The 19,009-nt window shown below is 51.9% G+C and overlaps 3 protein-coding genes across 3 annotated transcripts; all 3 read left to right on the top strand.

Annotated features, from left to right (window-relative positions):
• Positions 1–777: 777 nt before the first annotated feature.
• On the top strand, positions 778–3,360 carry MAA_03913 (anaphase-promoting complex subunit ApcB, putative; the record flags this gene model as incomplete). The annotated part of the gene is made up of 1 exon (XM_007821911.1): positions 778–3,360. The coding sequence occupies one exon, from the start codon at positions 778–780 to the stop codon at positions 3,358–3,360; it is 2,583 nt and encodes an 860-aa protein (XP_007820102.1).
• A 9,714-nt stretch (positions 3,361–13,074) lies between these two features.
• Positions 13,075–15,266, top strand: MAA_03914 (zinc finger protein atl6; the record flags this gene model as incomplete). The annotated part of the gene is made up of 4 exons (XM_007821912.2): positions 13,075–13,720; positions 13,846–14,202; positions 14,270–14,510; positions 14,576–15,266. The coding sequence occupies 4 exons, from the start codon at positions 13,075–13,077 to the stop codon at positions 15,264–15,266; spliced, it is 1,935 nt and encodes a 644-aa protein (XP_007820103.2).
• Positions 15,267–17,069: 1,803 nt separating this feature from the next.
• On the top strand, positions 17,070–18,939 carry MAA_11246 (Fungal specific transcription factor; the record flags this gene model as incomplete). The annotated part of the gene is made up of 2 exons (XM_011413226.1): positions 17,070–17,341; positions 17,580–18,939. The coding sequence occupies 2 exons, from the start codon at positions 17,070–17,072 to the stop codon at positions 18,937–18,939; spliced, it is 1,632 nt and encodes a 543-aa protein (XP_011411528.1).
• Between the last annotated feature and the right edge of the window lie 70 nt (positions 18,940–19,009).

The raw sequence follows: 19,009 nt of genomic DNA, 5'->3' as shown, positions 1-19,009 counted from the left end.
CAGGCCTCCCTCCAAACCTCGGGGTCTGGTGCTTATTTTCCCCCAAGGGCCGCATACTATACACGAGTTGTCCTCTATAGCAACTCAGGTGCTATGATAATTCCCCTTCTGGCGACATTAGCAGAAGCGACTAAAGGCGGTGGTGGTCAAGGGTGAGCTGATGCAGGTAATGGAGTAGACAGGATATGCGTCCGGTTCGATTTCGTCGAGGGGGGCTACACAATTTGCGCGACTTACACATCGACAAGAACCAGGTCCAACGATCCCCACCCCGCCGTCCGCTGCTGGAGCTAATGAATATTCGCTTGGTCGAATGTTTCGCTGCGAGCCAAATGTTGGAGGGGCGTGGTTCTAGGCAAGACGCTCTGTTTTGCCTAGAGCACCAAATCGGGCCAGGCACAGCCGATGCCAGACGCGCTAAGCGCTGCACCCCTCGCTTACGCTTAGCTAAGGGAACCTCAATGTTGCACTTACCCCCACTTTTGTTTGTCAGCATGTTTCCAAAAACAAAACAATACCGTACCTAGACGAGCAACATCACATCACGCCTCAACTTGAACGCCGACGGGGCATCTCATTGCCATCTACAAAACCTTTGAGGACCCTGCTGTCACGGCTATTCCTCAGAGCTAGTTGATCAAGTACCGGAAACAGTCGGAAAAACACTGACAGGGGCAAATTTCATCGTCCTTTTTTGTCGACATTTTCTCACGAGTTATGCGGGAGACTCCTGCAGAGGAGACTTTGAGCAGCTCATGAGATGATGACGCCGCAACCATGACAGCATCACGAGTCCGAGCCCGCAAGAGCAAGGTTTTGCGCTCCGTTTTCCAAACTGACGTCTCACAGCCCACTCCTCTCCTTCTGCCGACGGTACCAGGAGAGCCCTTTGGTGGGCCACTCGCATCTTCCACCTCCACAACCCGTCTTGCCAACATCTCCTCACTCCAAACAGCCAGTGACCAGGTCCGCTGGGACAGGGCGTGGCATACCGTGACGTCAAGAATTCAACTGCCAGCCTCGGTGGCCGTGGAAGACTCCTTCGGCACCTTGCCCGCCGAGTCACAGGACCGGGACGCATCATTCTACGAGAGTTTGGCTCTTCTCCTCGGCGCACCCACCGCTCTCCCCCGTGCCACCCATACAGAGGACGTTCTTCTGTGGCACACCCATCAGGTCCGCCAGCACTTTGTACACCATGTCCTGCCGTTGTTGGCTGCGTGTGCAGCACAGGGTGACCATGCACAAGTCTTGCTAAGCAGCGTGCAGACGCTGGAGGCGGCGCATCGTCAGTATCTCTACGGGCTAACGCTGATCGTGCGAGGCCTTGAGGACGAGGCTGCGAAGTCTCTGGTGGTGGACAAGTTCAAACGAGACTTGCATGCTATTATTGGCAACTCGTGGGCAAGGGGCTTGGCAGAAGCACTACGAGGTGTCTTGTCCCGTTTACTTGCGCTTATTCTGGGATCAAATCGGAACGTATTGACATCAGGGGCTGGCCACCGGGATGAAGGGCGAATGGACACCGCGAGAAATGAGCTCCTGAGTTTGCTGGAGTCGCTGGATAATGTTGGCTTGGCAGGAGACAAGTTTCAAGTGCTGTTTGCTGAGATTATGGACGAGTGCATGAGTGACTTCATACGACGGACATATACGGGAGTCTGGACAGCGTTGGATGTGGCTGGAAATGTGAATCCATCTGCCTCGTCTGGATGCATGGCCCATTTGTGCGGCTGGGTTGAGAATCATTACGGCCGTCTTGCCGTGGAAGTCTTTAGTCGTCTTGGGGGACAGGTTGCGTGGACAGACGTTGAGCGATGGAGAGATATTGCAGTCGGAAGACTGGCTTCATTGCGTATAAAGGAGTTGTTCGACATCGTGCTCCATTGGCCGGAGAGCAAGGGAGGTCTCGAAGACCTTCGGTCTGCCGTTGCTACGCCGCAACGCAGGCTGCAGCTCACTGATACTTTCTCAGCTACCTTGCAGAAACGACTATTGCACCCAGGCAGGTCCACACTCGACATTTTGCAGACGTATATTTCCATGATTCGGACGTTTCATCAGCTCGATTCTTCCAAGGTTTTGCTAGATCGAGTGGTCCATGCTTTGCAACTATATCTCTGCCAGCGAGATGACGCTATTCGTATCGTGGTCACGGGCTTGCTTTCAAATCCGGACAGCGTCGACTCGGACGAGAGCAAGCAGCGGCTCGTCGAGTTGGCCGTTTTGCTCAACGAAGCCTCTCAGCAACAACGATCTCATGTTGATGACGAGGATCTCGACTGGGATGACATGGCTTGGGTACCTGATCCCGTGGACGCTGGTCCGAATTACAAACGGCCAAAAAACGAAGACGTCATTGGCACTCTCATCAATGCCCTAGGTTCGCAGGAGATCTTCATCAAAGAATTCCAAATGATCATTGCAGAACGACTGTTATCGAACCAAGCGGGCTTTCAGCAGGAGATCAAGGTCTTGTCTCTGCTCAAGAAGAGATTCGGGGAAAGCGCACTGCAAAACTGCGACGTCATGGTCAAGGACGTTTACGACTCTAGACGAGTAGATGCTCTTCTCCGCAAGAATCTACCCTCTACGGACGGCCAGCAGGCAAACCACCCCCACCCCGTCAACTATCACTCCAAGATCCTGTCTCGCCTCTTCTGGCCGAGCCTTCCCAAGGCTCCATTCACTGTTCCCGCACCTGTTGCTGAAATACAGAGGAAATATGAAGCAGGCTTTGAGCAGCTCAAGACTTGTAGAAAACTGACGTGGCTGGACCACCTCGGCATGGCAACTGTCCGACTCGATCTCGACGACCGAACCCTAGAACAAGAGTGTAAAACGTACGAGGCCGCCGTCATTTACGCCTTCCAGGACGACGAGGGCTCAGCCCACGGTCCTCAACAGCGCACATTTAATACGCTCTGGGAGAAATTAATGATTGACGAGGACTTATTGGAATCCGCGTTACGATTCTGGGTCTCAAAACGTGTGCTCCGTGAGGTCGGGAACCAGACGTACGAGGTTCTGGAAAAACTCGATCAAGATGAATCAGCGAATGCTGGCGACGACGCCGGCTCTGCTGATGAGGCGGTCAAAACGAGCCAGCCGTCACCTCGTAAGCCCAAGATGGATCCAAAGGAGCAGGAACGCCGGACGGTGTATTGGCAGTTCATTGTGGGCATGTTGACCAATTCGAGCCCTGCGATGCCACTAGGCCAGATTGCGATGATGATGAAGATGCTTATTGCCGATGGATGTCCATGGAACAATGAAGAGTTGCAGGAATTTTTGGGGGAGAAGATTGCAGAGGGGGAGTTGGAGCTTTCGGGGGGCAAGTATCGGCTTGTGAAGAAGTGACCAAGGTGTTCAAGCTGCACATGCCGACTTTGTACTCCGTATTCGCTAGTAATATGGTTGTTTCCTTTTCAGTGTGAGAATAGACGTGGCAGGCATTACATGCAAAACTCACACTGGCAATTCTAGATAATACACGACCAGGCTCCAGACTCTGGCAATCCATTGTGTGAGAAATTGCAGCCGTTTCGAGCTGCCGGCCATGAAAGACAAGTTTTCTGGCTATAAAGAAGACCACAGCCTCTTTCGTCGACATCCATGACAAATATCGCAACGGCCCATCTGTGCCCACCGTTGATACAAAAGCCTACCTAGCCACTTGATTTCTCATGGTAACCGCTCGGTTTGAGTCGACTGGTTCCTTGTCCGCTCCATCTCGCCCATCCCCCCCTCTAAGAGCCCACGCCATGTTCTTCTCAGAAGGGTTGCAGTGTTTTCCTCGGGGTTCCAACTATTGCCAGGCCCCCAGGAGGAGACCAGCTCATAGACGCGTTTGTATCACCAATTGGGTAGTACAACTCTTGCTGTTAAAATATTCCCTCGTCTATCATGAGACGAGGCGATTATATATAGGTTCATGCCAATCTTGAAGCTAATGACGAGGAGAGTCGTTAGGGCTCCGAAGACGGGATGAAATGACTGAATGAGTCTGAAGAGACGGGGAGAAAGGGGGCAGAGAAGGGCACTACTTGATACTAGACGACAAGACGTTGTGTTGCGGTGAGAAAACAAAAGCTGTTCTCCCTTTTATCCGGAAGCGGGCGGGATGAGACATCATGGGCAGGCACGGCGAAGTTGCGCCGCTTCAGCTATCATCTTGCAAGGGTGGGTGGGCGTAGTGAAGAAACATACTGGTGCAATTTGGACCCTTTTCACAATGCTGCAACCGTTTATACAAGAATGTACGTCCATAGGTTTCAGTGCCTGTAACTCATGGAGTTGGTCTGGAAGGAGTACAATGGCCTTTCAGAACCAGGTTGTGATCACAGCTTGATGCTCAGCAAGAGGATAGTGCCTACTACTGCTTGGTTCTCGCCACTCTCAAGGCCGGCTGGCATTGGCAAGGCCCTCAGCTACCAATTACGGAACTCGAGAATAGCCTCTCATTTAAGAGGTTAGCTGGGAGATGGATGATCCAGCCCCTCTCTCCCTCCCTCTCACCACCATAGGTTAAAGAGAAGTACTAAACGTACATTTTAGTAACGGAGGGTGAGTTCGACTATTGGTTTGCTATGGTCTGGATCTGGTTTCCGATTCATGGATGAGCGCACCAATAAAGAAAGCAGTCACGTAGCTCTGGACTATATATAAACTCTCCATGAAAGAGAGTAAATGTAGCCACGACCATCTCAAGGATGAGATATTAAGTCGCTCGCGTCCCTGCTCCTACGTATACCTTTTGTGAAGACTGTGCCACATGTCAGACAAAACCACAAGAGTTAACAGATATAAGAAAATCGACCAGAAGTACCTAAATATTACTGAGGGACAAAAAGAAGTCCCTCAGTGATATTACTTTTTTCTGTCTCTTAGTGATATTCAGGGCCTTTTAGTTAATTTTCTTGTATCTGTCAACTCTTATGTATGGTTAACTTGTCTAACAGATCGGTCACGTCCTCAGTCTTTAAGCGTAAGCTCATGGACTTCGTGGTGGCACTTCCAAACGTGGGCCATGCTGGTTAGTTGGAATAATTCAACCAACTGGTAATTTAGGCAATAAAAAACATCGGCGGATGACACAAAATCAACAGATGTTTGTGTACCAAAAAAAAAAACACCCCAGAGGCAGGTGTCGAACCTGGGTCCCGCGACCGGCGACACTCTCACAGACAGCTAACGCGTCCGTTAGCCGTCCTGGCAGCTATCGCTCACCTATCCGCTACACCAGTCTGCGCTGTTAGTTGGCATGGAAAGAGAACTTTCAACTTATAAACCTCCCCATCGAGGATGCCGTTGCTGAGCGAAGAAATAAAGGTCGAGTATACGCTCGCCTGCGCTCATCCGCCCAGCAAGTCAACCATTTCACTTGACAAACCGAAGAGCGAGCCTTTCTCAACGGATGAAGGGTTGGGCATCTCCCAAATCCGTGGGAATCTTTGCACGGGGCAGCAGTCCGGTTTTATATCTTTTCGGAATGACCCATGCTGAACACTGTGGGGGCTGGGACTGGGTGGCTTGGTGAATGAAAATGCCTCAAGTGGAACAGTCGAGTTCTTTGACTCCTTATTCGATGGGTGCTATCAAGTCACTATCGCTTCTGACGCAGCCGAACAACATCATGATTCTCCACATCAGTCGGGCGTGTCGTGTCCCCCAATGCAGGGGGCAAGGGTGGTGGGATTCACATGACCTAGCCATCACGGATTTCTTTCCAACATTAACCTGGCACTGTCCTCGCCCTGAAAATCCATTCCTTTTATTTGGGATTGGCCATCTCCCCGTTGCTGCTGACCGCTTTGTCTTGATATTTTCTCTGTTTGTTCAAGCTGCCTGTCCATGTCGCCCGACTCGTCTTTGAGAACTCTAGGTATCTTGTAGGTAGAGGTTCCTTCCTCTTTTTCAGCCCCACCACGATCACCAGGTGTTCCAGACATCGAAACACACCGACATGTACATCCAACGTCGCTTTACAAAAATGTAGCAATGCAATCATCAAAAGGTTCCGGGGTCAAGTCCTAGGGAAAGAATTTCTTCTTCGCCCCCTCTTACTTCTGAAAGCAAGGGCTTCGTACGGAGTAGTTTTGCTCAATTTTCTTTTTACCTCGCTTCATCTCTCAGTGGTAGCTTTGGGCAATGCTCGCGGAACAAGGTCTTCCCATGATGTCCTTGTTAGCTGCATGCGTGACAATGCCAGAAGACTACGAGATTGAGTGCGGATTCAACAAGTCAATAAAGGCTTTGGATGGCAAGTCAAACTGAACGGCAGGAATACGCAGCCATGATGAACAGCTGCTTTTTAAAGAAACGACTCTTACACGCCGTGCGGTGGGAGGCCGTACACCAGGCCACCCCCAGCACCCGGGTAGTACAAAATGTCAAAAGTTGTCCAGAATCTTGAAATGGTGACGGTGCTGCATCCCCGAAGCTCTACTCCCGATGCTGTCGATGTTGTCCTGAGCCATTGACCGAGATTCCCCCAAAACGTGGAATTCTTGAGCAGAAGGCTGCCTAAAGACACCCTGCCAGTCACTCTGCTTGTCTAACGAGCGCGAGCATCAGATATCAACGAGGTAGCGGGTAAAGATTGTTCGACATTGCACCAATTTCTGAGTCTGACTTGCGTGTCATGTGATGAATTTATTGCCAATACTCAAGGAGCATTGGCTGTGGGCAGACTGGCATTAGAGAAATTGAAAGAAGAGCCTTCTGGACTGTTGGAAGCAACCCTCTATGTACTGTTTGTAACCAGGCATTATGCCTCTGTAAATATGTGCATTCACCTTGACAAATATGCAGCGTCTGAAGCAGAATAAGCTCAGGCTATTTGCACATACGACCATAGGTAGTAGAAAACGTGGCATCTCGTTTCGATCTCGTCCTACTAAATGGTAGATTATTAGTAGTAGTTGGGTTGGTGATGACCAGCGAACACCGGCTGTTGTATGTTGTGATCCTTTTTTTTTCTTTTTTAGTTTTCTCCCCCTCCCCTCGCCCTGGAATGATTCCTCGGTCCTTTTTGACGATGCAGTGTATGGTGTTGAGAGGCCAAGCAGCGTGCAGCGCAAGGCTGTGTGGTCACACCAACATTGAATAAAACACGACGTGGCAGCTGGTGCCTGTATGTACAACGAGGACGACCGAGGATTAGATGGTCGAGGAGGGACCAAAACAGGTATTTAACTGCCTAGGTACGCAGCTGGTGCTTTGCCTCTCTGGAGGGGCTAGCAACGTGCCATGTCCCTAGTTGACCATCCATGTTGACCTCGGTGCTTTTATTCGTTGCAACAATGGTCGCTTTAGGTGGCCTGCGACCATTGTTGGTGGTGTCACGGTGTGTGGTGGTTGGAGGCTTGCATAGCTCGGTAGCTTGAGGCATCGATTCTTTGGCTGCTGGGTTTTCGTCTCCAGTCAGTGCTTTCTTTGTGCAAAAAGGGCGGGTGCAGGTGCACATGCATGCTTCAATGTTCAAATGTGCCGAGCACGCACCTTGGTGGCGAAAGGGGGCAAGGATGGGCGAGTTTGTGCCAGCTACCACGCAGAGGAAACAGTCGTTGGGTAAAGTACTCAAGTACCTAAGTAGGTATGCACATGTTGTCAGTGCATACTCAAGTACGTACATACGGCACCGAGTACATACGGCATGGGCATTTCGATGTTATTTTAGAAATGCGGAGATGCACCTTTGCTTGGCATTGTGACAGTATGGAGTAATCCACCACAGTCAGTAGCTGATATTGGCAGCCATGCTGCGAGTTGCATCAACCCAGGACCGACTGATCTACGCTGCAAAATGCATCAAGGCAATACAAACGCAGTAGAACCGACACCAGGCGATTTGCAAGGTTTCAGGCCATTGTCACGATACCTTGCCATGCCACATGGGTCGAAACATCCAATCGCAAAGGCGAGAACCAAGCAATCGTGGTGGCCGTAGTCCTAGCCTGCGCCATTGCCTCGACCGCAACACCGCAATTGTGCGGAGCTATCGCTGGCTACCTTGGTGCTCCGTCTTATCATGGTCGAGATAGTGCCAGAGCTGGCCGTTGGTGCCGCCGGTCGTGACTGGATGGGCGGCCATCAAGGCAGGCCTTGGGAGCCGGAAGTACTAGTAGTTGACCATCATCATTCAATGTTGTTCAAACATGTTCCGGCGAGCGACGCATCATTTGTTGTTCTTCAGCCGGCGGGGTGACTGGAATCCGTTCCTTGTGTCAAAAGCATGGCGAGGGCTTGGAGCCACCTACTAGGTAAGTAGTAGTCATCATATGGCTGCAACAGAGGAGCGAGTTTCATGTCGGTTGGCTTGTGTTATCAAGCCCAGGCCTTTGTCGTATTAACCCATGGCCAAACAAGAACGATTACCATGCTCATGGCCAGCAATTGCCAATGGAATGGAACCCCTCCCCATGTCATTTCAGCCACCCCACCATGTCATCTATTTGAGCCAAAGGCATCACGAGAACCATCCCACTCAGTCGACGTGCCAGCAGACGTAAATCATCATGGCTCACATGAAGAGAACGCCGAGAGAGGGCGATGAGGGAAAGAAAACTAGGATGGTCCTAGCGCTTCTAGAGGGGGTCCTGGTCGATGGCGGCAAACAGTTCCATCTCGGCCATCATGGTCCATTTTGACTCCCGCCGTGGCCACATGCTCAATCACGAAAACTAGCTTAAAAGATGTTGTGTCACGAAATTTGATCCGGCGTTTGATCCGAGTCGGGTCAACTTGACGCTTTTCCATGTGTTTGAAAGTCATTGCTTGTTCTTTGGACAGAGCATGGCCCGGAGGTTGGTTCGCTATGTAGCCAAGGTGTTGGCTGGCCACGCAAACGCACATGGGTTTCTCGACATGTACAAACATAGTTATTAAGAATCCGCACGCACTACTCCGTGTGTATGTGGTGAAATATTATCGCGGAAGAGGGGGGTTTAGCGTGAGCCCCGACCTCGTGCATCTGCGTTTGATGCGAATCTTGACCGGGCGTGCAAAGTTGCTTGTTCCTCTCTTTCAAGAAGATGATTTTTCAAAGAAAAAAAAAAAATCGTGTCCCGGTATTCATATTGTAGGTCGTGTTTGTGACGGGAACCGGGTATGACCTTGATTGTTGGTGGCATCCGCAAGGTCAGGACAAGGTCGTGGAGCATGGCTAAAAACCAAATGGAACATGCCACCAAGAGCACGAGTGATTGGACCATCATGTAAGACTGCAAGCCAGGCCAGGTCATGGCGAATGCGGCATCATGGCTTGGTGCTGGGTGAAGCCCGCATCGCCGACATGGACCTTGACGACCTTGGCAAACTTGACTGACTCTCGTGCGGGCTAGCTCGATCTAGCCTTCTGCTGGACGACTCTGTGGCTCTGAATGATGAGCTATTGAATCGAAGCCGTATAAACAGACAGCACTGCTGCTCCCCACATTAGCGAAAAGCTACCACATGTCCAGGTGTGCATCGGAGTCTCACCTGAACATTCTCAGTTACCAATCGCCATTGCCAAAATAAGCACAGCGCTGTCTTTACCCCAACTTTCCCTTTACGTGCCTCGGGAGAAACTGCACAGGATCCTTCCTCCACCGATGGGTACGGCTGGTCTCGTACGTCTTAGCATTGGGTCAAGCACATTTAACCCATGCTGGGTTCAAAGGTTGAACGCTGATGATGTAGGCTTGCTTTGAAGCTCGGTGACCTTGTTCTCCATTCTGGGCCAAACCTTGTTCTTATGTTTCGGAACTAGATAACGACAAAGTTTTCGCTCACTCGGGGGCGGGACGTCACTGGACTGTCACTCTTCCCTTGCACCAAAATATTACGTGGCTGACGTAACCAGGCTGAGCTTCTTGCATCGCCCGACGGCTGCAAGTGGCTGGAGTCGTGGACTTTGGGGAAATGTCAGAACATTGAAGAGAACTGGCGGAATACCAATAATGCACTTGCCTTGATGTACGCGACACACCGGTGCCCATTCTCCAATGGCCGTTTCCTCATCTTCCTTCGATATTATGCGAGGCAAACAGTGACTGCTGAGCACCTGTTTTGGCCCAGTCGAAGCCCGCGGGTCTCTGAGGAATTCCTCAGGACTGCATGGCTCGATTCGTTGCAATCCAGACGACGAGAGTTGCCTTCCTAGCTCGTCTCGTCTGCATGTCCGGATTACGGGGTGTTATATGGAGCTGAAAGGCTGTTGGTCCTCCCTTGCCATGAAATGCGATGCCGCAACTTATGCGATGCGATGCGATGCTGGTCTAGTCATGTTTGCTCGGCGACCGCTGGATCCGTTTCTGCCGCCCTCGTCCGTGCCCATCGTCGCAGTCCTTCTTGTCCTCGTCCTTCTTGGCCATGTCTCGTAACATCTGACTGCTCAGGTGGATGATGGCACGGCTGTGTGTTCCCACCATGCCATGGCCTGCCTTTTCTTGCGCCGCTTTTGACGCCAGTTATGCGCCATGGCTCAGGTTAATGGCTCCATGTCCAGGCTCGAGCTGTCTTGGTGCTCGCCCACAACATCCCATGTCTATCCATCCGGTGCAGCGCGTCTTGCTCCCCGTCTTAGGCCACTTGAGCATTCTTGTCGCAGCTCAGTCTCCGCGTCCCCCTCACTTCCATCCCCTCGTCTCGCCCTCTTCACTTGAGCACGCCAGTCAGCTCATACCCCCCTTTACCTCTCACGTTGCCATCCATGTTCCAGGAAGCCCGGCCTGCCTAATGGTTCCGCCCTGGAATAGCTGTGGTATGGGGCCCCTCCTCGCTGCCCTAGCATGTCATCGTTGTTGGCTTTGGCGTCCCGTGAGAAGTTGGAAGTGATTGACGACAAGGCATGCCCGAGCCCAAAGAAGAGCCCAAGTCCAAGCCCATTGCCCAACCCCAGCATTTCATGCCGCCCTGTTACCGAGTATAGACCCCTCACTTATTAACCTACCAGCCTGCGTTTCTCATTCATGAGCCGGTACCATGTCGCCTCGGCTGGCTTGCTGGCTGCCTGGCTGGCTGACCGTATTCCCACACAGAGGAGCCATGTAAAAGCTGTGACGGCGCAGCACACCGGTAAATGTGAGTACAGCACTCCGTACAGACAAAGGAAGTCTCGGCATCTCAGATCCCAACTCAAACCAAGCCGCACGCCAGACTGGACCGGACGTGGAGGAAACCGATTGATTTGACGCATGGGGTTTGACTGACTTGGTGACTCTGTCTCCCGGCTTTCCCGTCTCATTTTGGCTCCAGACCATTCTCCATACAATTATTCAACTCACACCCATTTCCATCACCGCCCGTGGTGTAATATGTAATACCTGACGACTCCGTCCCGGTACCCTCGCCCACGCATCCCACCCCTCTCGCTCCTCCGCTGTCGTGTGCTTTTTGTATGGCCGGTCCATCCAAGCCCGGCTCGATGGTGCCGTCGTTCATTGATCTTCTGACACTACTGGCGTCCCATTTGATGTCCGCCTTTGGCTCCTTTGATGGGATGCCCACTTATCAAGCACCGGCCGGGGAGCTTGAATCATCGCGCTCTTCTTATTAGCCCAGCGCCCGCTGCCCACTTGCGCTGCTTCTGCGGCTCTGGATGCTGTTTCTAATATTGCTCCTCTTTTTTCTTGGGCTTGGTTTGTCCTTGCTCACGCACACAAGACTGCACGCACTCCGGCTGCCTCTGGCTCTTCCCCTCCTCAATTCCTCCATCCTGGTGGTGCTCGTGCCTTCTCTTGAGCCGTGGTTATTTTTTGTGCTTATCCGCCTGCCTCAGTCTCCGTCCGGCCGTTCCCAAGACCCTCGCCTCTCCTCATACCGTACATATGAGCTTCTACGAGCTCTGTCCGCCTTGGCCGAAACCCCTGGGCTAGTACCGCAACGATAGAGCTCTGTCCCGCTGCCTTCTTTCTTGCCTCGTGTGCCTCGTTGTCCTTCTCCTCCTCCGTCCGTGCTCGCCGTTTGTCTCTGTTGCATTGGGAAGAATAAGAAGCCTCTCGTACTCGCTGGTCTCCTGTCGCTGCCATCGCTCCACGCCTGTGGTCTTGTCCTTGGGTACATCGTCATTTTCACCAGGGTATTTCGGTCTTTGGATGTTGAGCTCGGGCCGATGAGAAAGACGACGACGCTGATGATGTGTTGCTCTGCACCAGCCAAATATCAAGCTCTTGTCTATTCACAGGTTCCGAGGGCGTAGGAGCCGAACATCTACATTCGTAACAAGCACCTGACCCAGCTGTGTCGAGAACCGCCCTGTGCACAGGTTGATAATAAACATCGGACGGACACTCTCCCGTCCTACCTCTTGTTAATCACGGCTGAGAGGGCGGCTCTGTACTGTTGTCATTTCTGATTCACTTCTAAGCAGATCGGGTGGGATTTTGATTTCTGATTTCAGCCATTTATAGCTTCCTTCCTCAACCAAAATCCAAGACCTTTCAAAGAAGAAAGAAAGAGGGACAAATCACCACCAGCTCGTACCTGCCGTCCGACACTTCATCTTGTCCCGGGCATTAACCTTGATCGCTCTCCAGACGTCTTCTTTAGCTTTCTGCTTTGGCCGAGTTTGCTCATACTTGCCTCGTCCTCTCATTGTTTACGAACCCCGGTCTACTCAGCTCTCCGTGATCTATTGGCATATACAGTATTTACCTCCACGACGCCTGAGCCGACGCCGACTATCCATTTCCCTCGATTCGGCCCGCCACCCTATTACAATTATTATTATCATTACTTGGACCGTTCGTCTGTGTGTTGTTTGTTTGGTCTCAATGCCCGCGGCGCTTTCGAGCTCGCAGGTCAACCTTTAAAAACACACGAAAGAGTGTTACAAGGTAGTAGACAACACCATACCTAAAAGCATCACAAACGAATCAACACAGAACCTCGTCTACGAATACATCTAGACCGTATCACTAGATCTCTCTCCCGCCTGCAAGCCGAACTATTCCTAGGAGTGCCTTGTGCCCGGCCGCTGTCGAGCCTCCCACGTTGTCTCGGGTCGCCATTCCTCTGGTTTGGCAACAAGCTGGAATAGAGCCACGTCGCTGGGATTGGGGAGGGCCCGCGACAATAAACAGGTTCAAAATGGATCAGATGAATCTCCTCCCAAACAATGCCCAGAGGCTTGAATCTTCCAGAGACTTGTTGCAGACGGCATCGAACTCCTGGATGGCTCATTCTCACGGCCCATCTATATCGCCATGGCCGTCTCAACCGTTACCCTTCGGCTCTTTCTACTTTGCGCAGCAGCAAGCTTTCCAAAGACCTGCAGCGGGCGCCCTAGGTCCTACGCATCCGATGCATTCCGGCCAGCATGGCACGTTGCCTCCTCCAGACCGCAGTGTGCGTGGCATTCAAGCTCCAGAGTCTTACACTGGGTTGCCTGCAGCGGCAGTTTATTGGAGTTCAACAATGCAGCCGATGCCCATGAATAGCTCAGGGGCAAGCATGAGCTCTGTCCCGAGCACATTTGAGAACATGAATGCAAATGCAAGAGATTTGGGACTGCGGCCACCTATTACGATGGATTGGGCACCCCCCGGTGCGACCTCGGGGACGCATTCCGTGTCTTTCCCCCAAATTTCGTCCTCGGAAGGATTGCCAAATACTTCTGGTCATCCAGTTGGTCCATCGACGGCAATTTCTCATTTCCCATTATCCCCAATTTCTCCCCGCCGCCCAGGGCAAACGTCATCGCCGACTTCCTACAGATCGCACCGATCACAGACTTGTGAGACAACCTTCCCCAGTATTTGCAGTCCGCTCATTACCCTCCATCATCCTTTCCTATTTGATTTACGGATTCTACGTAAAATTCCATTCTTGTTCTACAGGTCTCTAACTAATAGTGCACAGCCACCGCCGTTCTCGGCTATCGTGACAATAGCAACACTTTGAACCCGGCGTCTGACCGTCGCCGACAAGCGCATTCTCGAGCCCGACGGTCTATGGCCTCCAGACAGTCCAACTCTGACCATATACGTTCGCAAGATGACGCCCAAACTCCGCAGATGCAAGGCGACAACACAGCTTCAAGATCGAGTCGTCGGGGGAGCCACGGGATAACCGCTTCGCAAATGCCAATGGAGGATGTCCTGATGCGGCAAATGCAAATGTATCGCGGTACAGTACAAAGTAAATTGGTTGCATCCAAAGCCGCTTTACAATCTTTGGAAAGCGTCGAGGCTTCTGCACTTCCGGAATCTGAAAGAAGTGAGTTGTCATATGGCAAGTTCTGGATACAAAAGAGGTAATGACTAATTGATGTCGGTGCTGTTAGCATGTGTCATATGTTATAACGATTACGGGGTGGCCAGTCCCGAGGGCGTCAATGAAGCCCCTCTCAGACTGCCCCAATGCAAACACATCTTCGGAGACCACTGTATTAAGAAATGGCTTGAGGACTCAGATAGTTGCCCGTATTGCCGGAGCAAGCTGCAGTCCGAGCCGAAGCATTCATTTGGAACTGCAAGAACGTTTATGCAGATGATGAGGCTTCGAGGATTGCCCCTCCCTACTGGGTCAGTTCTGTACACATCCAAAGTGATAGAGGAAGCCGTCTACTTACTAACTTTTTTGGGTTTAGCATTTCTGAAGAGATGATTGCCAGAGTTGTGAGCAGGCCAGCTGGGGATTCAGAGCTTCAGGAACTGCTGATTCGCCCGCAACGTACAGCAGAAAGACGGTCGCCTCCAGACGACGCCTCTGGGCACGACCATCGCCGAACCCGACAACGTCGCAGTAGTTCGGGAGTGACGGGTGAAAGCCACATGGAGGACTTGCGAATGTCACAGCCTTACGTATCACCTGACGACCTGCCTTCTGAGCCGTCATTACAGCTACCAGGTAGCCATTCAAATTCCGGTGAGAACAATTGGGTTGCTATTTCGACGCCAGGTACTTTCGTGCCTTCTGGGTCATTTCAAGGTCAGCTTCCATCTAGAACTAGCTGGGCAGAACATCAGCATACTTCAGCCGCCAGTGCGAGGCGGGGAACTGCTGCTGAGACTCCCGCCGCAAGACCGACGAGACCTCGAATGATTGACCCCCCGGGGACAGTGATTGCAAATGGGTCATCGATCCCACCACCAACGATTCTTAACCCGCTGCAAAGACCAATAAATCAACGGCGTGCTGGTACTGGCCTGCCCGGCGATGCAGCAGCAGCATCAACAACACCAATAGCAACTCAGTCTAGCACTGCGCCTGTGGCAAACACATTGTCCGCCGAGGCAGAGTTGTCCCCGCTTCGACCCTCCAGAAATCGGCCGTGGTGAACAAAGAGGTGCTATCAAGGAATGAGATGTCATTTTACATCCTACTGGCATCAAGATGAGGTGTGTTGTAAGACAAGGCCAGTAGGTGAACGCAGGTGAAGAAGGATATGAAAGAAAACAGCGGGATTGGTACATATAACATTTTCGGCATCATTCCTTCTCTATGTGTTTTACCCCGACAACTTTTGTTTTTTTTTTTTCCTTTTCGTTTACTTGTTTCGTTTGTTTTTTTATATATCATGATCCAACTCGTCGCATTGCAGGTGTGTTTTGATTCCAGTCGGGTTGAGTCACTGCTTTGACAGGATCTTGGTGTTTTTATAGGGAAAGGGGAGCTTATTGCGGACTCACGAACTCAAGAACACAGGGACATAATTCGGCGTTTGGCATTTAATATTTTGGTACTACGATCACCATGGGTATGGGTCAGTCGGTTGGCACTTTGTCATAGATTGTCAGGTGTAATTCCATAGTAGACAGTGAGAAGCGGAGACAGCGGATGATTGCAGAGTGGGTGAAGCTAGCAGCGAAGAATAATATGATGACTGAACCCAACATTGTTTACCCCCTGTTGACAGGTATGAGCTGAAGGGCGTGACGACGAGACTATCCCGCTGACTTGTGTGATGATGCCAAGCCGGGCGGAGAAAAGGAGTCGATCTCGAATGAGGGGTTCGAATCGGGGTACGTTTACGTCGTTAGCGTGAAGAGTGCGGGCGGGGCCATGGTTGAAGGATGGCGGGGGTATCATTGGCTCTTAGTACTTGATACGGAGTGGTGACATGTAGAGTGGGAGCATTTTTGCACAGGGTTCTGGCTAGACACCAGGGCATACTTGAGTACCATGTGCAGGTGTTTTACTTGATAAAGTACTTAATTACGGAGTTAATATGTGGGCAATTAGTACATACATATGTACAGTGCGGGTTGTGGCACTGAGTCGCATGAAGCGCTCGTGCACCTCGGAGGCGGAAGACGCCAGCCCCGGCCCGGTCAGCCCGGACACGGAACTTTACTTTGGGCCAAACCCGACCCCACGCTACATGCTACAGGAGAAATTATGCCAGGCTCTACATATGGAAAGATCTTCGGAATGATCCCAACTGGTCGGCCGGATTTTGACTCCCTCGTCCGTGTGGCTGTCTCAACTCCTGTTTTTTTTGTTTTGTACTCTGTATCATCTTATATACAGCCACGTTCGTGGAGTGGAGAAGGTGGTAATCCCCGGCGGCTAATTACGGAGTACCTGGTCGGCTAACAGTTAGTAGCGCCTCACAACTCCGTACCCCGTACCTGTTAGATTGCCAGGTGGGCAGGAACAAGGGAGAGGGCCGGCCGCCGGCATTGGCTTTGGCTTTGGCCTTGGCCACGCATGAGTTGCCCTTGCTCGCGAGCTCCGTACGGACTTTTGGTTTTGTGCAAAAGAAGGGAATAAATAGCCATGTACCGCGCCGCGTTGCATGATCCCCTCAGTCGCCGGTTATAGACCAAAAGGAGCCGACGAAAGTTTTCTTGGTTGTTGTTTGGCAGCTTTATTTGATCCAACTTGTGGTCGCGGCCTTACCAAGTCGCTTCACCCTTCAGTGAGCTTGCGAGATTTCGGCTGCGCTGCCTTGCATACTCGCCTGCTGAGACATTTGTTGAGATCACCGGTCGTCGGGTTCCGGGGCGCTTGCAGGACTCTGCGCATGGCAGCGAATAAAACCAATTCAACGTACTCCGCACCAGTGTCTTCGACGGCGCTTACTCCGTATATTCATACCCAACGGACTCTGTAATTTTTTTACGTCGTCACACGCGGTGATGCGCTTCTGGGGCTACGAAATCACGGGCTTCTCCCTGCTAGGCTGCGCGGTGTTGGTGCTTGCGCAGGGCTTGCGCTCGAGGCTCGTTCTTGCCGGGGCTTTTGTTGGTTTTTGGCTGGGCGGTGCCGCATTGTATTGCGCATGGGCCGTGTTGATATATCCGCATTACCTGTCGCCGCTGAGACATTTGCCCACAGTCAAGGGAGGGCACTGGTTGTTTGGACATGGACAGAGGTTTGCAACCGGGGTAGATGAACCGACAAGGGAATGGTAAGTCTGTTTCTTTATTTCTTTTGTTTGTTTGTCTGTTTGTGTTGTTGCAAAGAAGAGAGAGAGAGAGAGAGACAGAGAGGGAGAAGATGCTGATGATGATGATCGTGATGATGACAAAAGGAAAGAGCAATTCTCCCTGAGTAGCTTCCTTTAGGTTGCGGGTTTTTTTCTTTTTTCTTTTTTCTTTTTTTTTTGAGTCGCCAAGATTGACGGACGCTGATGTCGCTGCTGATAGGATCAATACGATTCCGCATGAAGGACTGCTTCGGTATTTCTGGTGGTTCAACGATGAGCGGGTTATCGTTTCGTCCAACAAGGGATTGGCAGAAGTGCTTGTCACCAAGAGTTACCAGTTTAAACGACCTGACATCGTGAGAAGACTGCTGTCGCCCGTTCTAGGCTATGGCATCCTCCTCACTGAGGGCGATGTGCACAAAGTGCAAAGGCGCAACCTCATGCCGGCATTTGCCTTTCGTCACATAAAAGACTTATACCCCGTATTTTGGCGAAAAGCCCGTGAAGTCGTGCAGGCAATGTCTGCCACAGCCAATAGCGATGGCATTGCCACGTTGGATGCGCTAGACTGGGCAAACCGCTGCACCTTGGACATTATCGGTCTTGCTGGCATGGGTGTCGACTTTGGATCTATCCAGGACCCGACGAATCCCCTCGCAACAACGTACAAGTCCCTCACGGGCACGCAGGGCCAGGCCGGTCTGCTTGGGATCCTCCTGATTCTCCTGCCAGCGTGGCTGGCCAACCGCATACCACTGAGGAGCAACAACGTCATCCACAATGCCAACCGAACCATCCGCAACGTCTGCAAAGATCTCATCCGGGACAAGAAGCGCAGAATGGCCAACAAGGAACGCACAGATGTCGACATCCTGTCCGTTGCATTGGAGAGTGGCCTCTTTAGCGACGAGAACCTAGTCGACCAACTCATGACCTTCCTCGCCGCGGGCCACGACACCACCGCCTCGGCATTGACGTGGGCAACGTACATCTTGTCGTGCTACCCGGATGTCCAGACCCGTCTGCGCGACGAAGTCCGCGAGCGGCTGCCCCGGCTGGACGCAGACGCGGACATCACCTCGGTCGACATTGACAAAATGCCCTACTTGAACGCCGTGTGCAACGAGGTCCTGCGCTTCTTCTCCCCTGTGCCGCGGACCTCCCGCGAGGCCGTCGAGGACACTACCGTCCAGGGATACCCCATCCCCAAGGGTTCGGTCGTCTTGCTGTCGCCCTGGGCCACGAATGTTGATCAGAATCTCTGGGGCGGTGATGCGTTGGAGTTTAAACCCGAGAGATGGCTGGCCAGCGATGCGATGGACACCAAGAGCGCGAGCAGCGGCGGTGCGAGCAGTGTGTATGCGTTTTTGACGTTTTTGCACGGGCCCAGGAGTTGTATCGGGGCGAGTTTTGCAAAATCCGAGTTTGCATGTCTTTTGGCCGCGTGGGTGGGAAGGTTTGAGTTTGACTTGGTCAATGACGAGATGAGGGACAAGGAAAAGTTGGTTGTACGGTACGGCGTTACTGCACGGCCAAAGGGGGGTTTGCCCGTCAGGGCGAGGGTTTTGCCCGGGTTTTGACGCGTGTTGGGAATGTGAGGAAGCACTTTAATTTTATTTTATTTTTATTCTTTTTGGAAGCGTTTAGATG

Source organism: Metarhizium robertsii (genome assembly GCF_000187425.2).
Source record: "Metarhizium robertsii ARSEF 23 chromosome Unknown MAA_Scf_5, whole genome shotgun sequence".
Taxonomy (NCBI): Eukaryota; Fungi; Ascomycota; class Sordariomycetes; order Hypocreales; family Clavicipitaceae; genus Metarhizium; species Metarhizium robertsii.
The sequence above is the reverse complement of the archived record's forward strand: the minus strand, read 5'-3'. Positions and strand labels throughout refer to the sequence as shown.